The sequence below is a fragment of the Octodon degus genome, unplaced genomic scaffold (assembly GCF_000260255.1).
Source record: "Octodon degus isolate 3935 unplaced genomic scaffold, OctDeg1.0 scaffold00305, whole genome shotgun sequence".
NCBI classification, from domain to species: domain Eukaryota; kingdom Metazoa; phylum Chordata; class Mammalia; order Rodentia; family Octodontidae; genus Octodon; species Octodon degus.
Genome location: NW_004524881.1, coordinates 1,471,562 through 1,476,790, shown reverse-complemented (window position 1 = coordinate 1,476,790; position 5,229 = coordinate 1,471,562). Strand labels below are relative to the sequence as shown.

The 5,229-nt window shown below is 35.7% G+C and overlaps 1 protein-coding gene across 1 annotated transcript; it reads right to left on the bottom strand.

The window, feature by feature from the left end:
* Window positions 1-2,062: 2,062 nt before the first annotated feature.
* Window positions 2,063-3,977, bottom strand: Cxcl11 (C-X-C motif chemokine ligand 11). Its single transcript, XM_004647427.3, has 4 exons — window positions 3,856-3,977; window positions 3,017-3,143; window positions 2,839-2,911; window positions 2,063-2,485 (listed from the first exon to the last, which is right to left on the bottom strand). The coding sequence occupies exons 1-4, from the start codon at window positions 3,914-3,916 to the stop codon at window positions 2,453-2,455; spliced, it is 294 nt and encodes a 97-aa protein (XP_004647484.2). The 5' UTR covers window positions 3,917-3,977; the 3' UTR covers window positions 2,063-2,452.
* Between the last annotated feature and the right edge of the window lie 1,252 nt (window positions 3,978-5,229).

Sequence of the window (5,229 nt, the reverse complement as noted above, 5' to 3'; positions counted from 1 at the left end):
TTTCAAATGTAGAGATGACTAGTAGGTATGTCTACTCTTTTGGCTTGCGTGGGCTACAAAAGGGAACAAGAATTGTGTTGGGCTTCATATAAAATATGCAATATGGTCAATGTATGTAAGCAACAAAACTGCCTTTTTTACATTTGTTAACATAAAATTTAAAAAAGGGGCCAGGGAGGTGGCTCAGTAGAATAAGCACTTCCCTGGCAAGTGCAAGGGCCTGAGTTCAATCCCTGGTTCCACCAAAAAAAAAAAAAAAGGGCTGGTGAGATGGCTCAGTGGTCTAAAGCACCTACTTAGAACAAGCTTAGCTAAAGCACAGGGACCGCGGTTCAATCCCCCAGCACCACATGCCAGCCAGCCCCGCCCCCTGGTGGGCTGAGCTGGCCACACACACACACACACACACACACACACACATATAAATAAATAAATAAAATTTAAAAAAGGCAAGTGGTTGTAACTGTAGCTTTGACATGCCATAAAGAGTGCCATATCGTGTGAAGGGTTTTTACTGTTACTGTACAACCAGAGAAACCAACTCTCCAATAACTTAAGGAAAAAAGGAACTTCCTTGGTACAATCATTGAAGAATCCACAAGAAGATTGGAGAAACAGGCTTGCAAAATGGACAGGAACCTAAGGAAGCTAGCTAGGTGTCAGGAAGGAGTAGTCAAAGTCATGCAAACAATAAATGTTGGAACACATTAATATAACACTGCTGGTGCTGCTGCTTTAACTAATTTTTTTCTGACAGCATCTTTGTGTGCTAGAGTTCGTATCTATGATAGTGTTATGTCTTGTGTCTAGATGACCGCCCCCCCCCAAGCATGTGGTCAGAGATGGGGCTTTTCAGAAGTAGAAAAGCTGTATATCAGCTGTATGATGCTGGAATCAAAGCTGTGTGTGTTGACTAAATTAGTCCGCTGATTGGTTTGGCTTAGTTCTGGCTACGGATAATGGGAAGGCCCACCTGGGTGTGAGTGCTACCCATCCTGAGAGGATGTATCCTCTATGAGGGACAGAAGGAAGGCTGCTGTCATTGCTTGCTGCTTTGCTATTTCACTGCTTGCAGTCTTCTGCTTTACTACCCTCTGCTCACCAATGAATTATTTCTCCTCCATAATGCCCCTCTGCCATTCCACCCTGCCTTGGGGCCAGCCGACTTTGAACTGAAACCTCTACAAACTCTGAGCTACAATGAGCCTTTCCTTCTTTAACTTTAGGTGTCATGTACTCTGTCTCAGCAACAAGGAGAGTAGGACAGGTAGGATCAGCTTGGCCGAGTCCTTTCGCTGGCTGCTGGCATCTCCTCCTTTTGGCCATGGTTCACATAGGAGATTTTCTCTAAGTAAAAAAAGTATTTGCAATAAAAGGCTCCAAGTGAAAGATTTAGCTGTCCTTCACAACTACCCACTAAAATAAAACAGTTCTGCATGGTGACAAGTAGCTGTGAGCTTCTAAATTATAAGGTAAGGCGTTAAAAGTATTTCAAATGTTGTAGAAAGCATTTGGTTGTTTCTGCTTTAAGAAGAGTTGTGACATCTTACTAGGAAAAGTATTTTTATTTCTTTTTCAAAGGAACCCAATTTTATATATCTCTAAATTTTATAGTACAGGCATAATTAATTTAAAGAGCACAATAAAAGATAAACTATAGGAAACACGAAGGTAGGACTTTTACAAATGGGAAGGATGTCTAGGGATGGGCAGAGAGAGGAGGAAAAGGAAAGGAGAAATGAAAGGACTAAGATGCAGTCTCTACAGGTAGCAGCTCACCATGACAATGTGTTCATGGTGCATTGTAAACATGTTAACTGAAAAATTAAACTGATAGATTATGTAGTTTAGTTTAAAAAAAGTAAAAATTATCACCAGACAGGCATTCACTTTTCAACAGTTTATATTTAAAATGTGTATAAGACACTGTCATTTATAAGAATAAAGGCAAAATGTACAGTAAACACATGTATCCTAATTCCTTTAAAATATCTCAGGGAAAAAATATTGAAAATTCAAAAGATCAGTGCTAATTCAAATTACAAAATACTTATGTTCTTACCAATTTCTTATAGCTTATAGTTTTTTTACAGTACATTTCACAAATTAATCTTTTATAAGACAAAGTGCTACATAAGAAATTTTTAAAAGAACTTATGTACTACCTTAAATTTGGGAAACTATTTTCATGAAAAATTATTTGAGGAATGTTTTATTACATATATGCATGCTTAAGGTTTAAAGAAATTGACTTCATTAATGATGTTAATGTTGCCTTCATAACTAAAGATAATATGAAATATGGCTCAAAGTACAGACAGATTACTTTCAGAAACAAATGTTTTCATAGTCACAGCAAAATAATTAAAAGTATTAAATCTTCTAGAGATATCATAGTCCCAGTGAAATTGTTCTAGGTTTTCAGATCATCTTTTTGAGAATTTCACATATTTCAATGTTTTAAAGAATTCTTTCTTTTAACTTGCTATAATGAGAAAATTAGAATTTTATTAGACAATTGTTCTTTTTTTCCCAGTAATTAAGAGCTGATATATAAAAACACATAGTAAGAAAAGGATGCTATGATAACCAAGGTCTGAATATGTCACACAGGATCACAGCAGGGTTGGGGCTACAGCTCAGCAGCATAAGCACCTGCCTGGTAAGAACAAGGTCCCAAGCTTAATCCCCAGTATAGCATTAAAAAAAAAAAAAAAAAAAAAAAAAAGACAAAGGGTCATAGCAGAATCTTTCTACAGTTGTCTATTTTTTCCTCCAAGATTGGCTTTGGATTAAAAAAAAAATGTATCATAGAAGTAATTGAATTGAGCAACCTACCTTGATTATAAGGCCTGCTTGTTTGGACCTAGGATTCAGGCATTGCTGTCCTTTATGTGCTTTCAGAGTAATACTTTTAAGATAAAAAATAATATTAAGCTTTGGTTGGGGAAACATGAACACAACAAACAAACAAAAAGCCTCCACAATTATATTATTCAACAAATCTACTACTTACATAATTTCGATTTTGTCACAGCTGTTACTTGGATAAATTATGGAGGCTTTCTTAATATCTGCCACTTTTACAGCTTTCAGTCCAGGACCAATACATAAACATCGTCCACTTCTGAACATAGGGAAGGCTAGAGCAACAAATCATAACGTTGATTAGTAATACATCTAATAGGAACAGATGACTATGTTTTATTATCCTGGTGAAAAAATGAGATGAGTTGTCATTAAGGATGAAGATAGTAATTTGTCAAAAAGTATTTGATACTTGTGTACTGATAAAGGAGTTGAGTTATATGTTGATGATTTTCTCCTTAAATTTGTAAACTATTAATTACAAAATCACAGGAAACATGAAGGGCACTTATTAGATGTGAAGTTGTTCGCTGTTTGCCTTATTGTTTTTTTTTTTTTTTTTCCTTTCTTTTTTATGCTGAATAATTTTTCCAGGAACATTATACAATTCCCTAAAAAAGTCTTCTAAACAGAAGACTGTTAGTAAACCTCTTACTAGATTTTGTATCCAAATAAAAATTTGTTTTGAAGTTTATTATCTCTGGTTTTAGTAACTATGTTTAGTGTCTTAATTTCCTCTCTCCTGCTGGGGAGATAGCTCTGGGCTTTAAATGCCTGCCTGGCAAGCGTAAGGCCATGGGTTCGGTTCCCAATACCAAAAAGAAAACCAAAACCAAAACCAATATTTCCTCTAAATTCTGTCGAAGTTATACCTTCTGATGTGTGAGATTAAACAAAAAATTTTCATATATTTTGGGATAAAGCAAAAAAAAGACATTAGAAATACTACAGAAGGAATTTATAGAGTGAAAAATAAGTACAATATACCTTGAACAATTGTAGCAGAGAGTATTACAGCCAAGACTATAGCCATGCCTTTCACGTTCATGTTTCTTTATCGCTGCTGCTGCTCCTGGTTAGGCTTGGATACTCTTCTGGGAGGGAGTAGAAATGCTGAACCTGAAAGGAAATTCTTAATTGATATGTAAAGAGCATTTTATATACCAACAGCCAGCAACAGGAATTTCCCTCTTTGCTTCATGTTCCTTTCTTTGCTTTCAGGACTTTCAATTTTGTTTTTACATCACTGTCATTATCTCTTCCTATTTGTTTTAATATTTAAGGTAATATGAATGTGAAAGCACTTGGTAAAGACTAAAGTGGTATAAAAATGTGGAATAGACTATATCCATACTGGAGCCAATCTTGTTAAGGTAGCTGTTCTTAGAAGTGCATTTAGCTGTCAAACTACTCTGGGCAGTGGAATTCAGAGTGCAGTTCATTAAGACTGTCTTCCTATTTTCATTCTTCCACTCTTCATATAACTATATAAAAGGTCATTCTAAAATCTATTTTTTAAAGTTATCTGACTTCTGTTAAGTCTAAATTCTCACTTGGATAAGGCATATATTATTTGACATCAGACAAGACTTTATTTAGCTTTATATTTTTACCTACAGTTTCATGTATAAAGAAGCTTCCCTATACTTCTGTACTTACATTTCTTTTCGCATTTTAGACCTTTTACTTTGTATTAGTGCCATATATTATTACATAAAATTGTGTGAGTTATATTGTGGATTGTAAAAATTATTATGTGATATTTTTACCTCTTGGGGTTTACATTTATGTAACTTCTGTATTTTTTTTTTTTTGGTCTACCTTTTCTTTTCAAACTTCCTGTTTTAAAATTATTTATTGTTGTATGTTTGCAATATACAGGTTTTTTGTCTGTTTGTTTGTTTGTCTGTTTTTGTATTTTTAGGGAAGTGTTTACAGGGTGTTCAGGGTCTCACTACTAGATCAGACTCTTAGTGATTTGCCTTCCAAGAGCTGGGATTACAGGTTTGCACCACCACGCCCAGTCTCAATTGCCATCTCAGTGTGCCTCAGGGGTGGGGCCAGCATGCCAGGCCCAGGGATTGAACCCCCGGCCCCTGCTCCTGCTTGCAGGTTCTTTAATCCGCTAAGCTATTTGATTGGACCTGCAATATAGTTATTACATTCCTTCTGGGGAATTGGTACATATATATTATCATAATTATTTTTAGCCCTTCATCCTCTCCTCTTCCTCACTCTGATCCACTTTTTATTTTATTTTATTTTTGCATTTAGTACAGGATCTACAGGGTCTCACTATACAGATTAGTCTCCTAGGGATCATCCTGTTTTCAGCTTCGCAAGCACTGGGATTACAGGTGC

Excerpts from the sequence above, each read along its gene's own strand:
- Cxcl11 (XM_004647427.3), bottom strand. The coding sequence starts at position 3,916 with ATGAACGTGAAAGGCATGGCTATAGTCTTGGCTGTAATACTCTCTGCT. Across the intron at positions 2,912-3,016 it reads TGTGACAAAATCGAAATTAT|TATTACTCTGAAAGCACATA; the intron begins GTAAGTAGTAGA and ends TTATCTTAAAAG. Across the intron at positions 2,486-2,838 it reads AAGCAGGCCTTATAATCAAG|CAAGTTAAAAGAAAGAATTC; the intron begins GTAGGTTGCTCA and ends TTCTCATTATAG.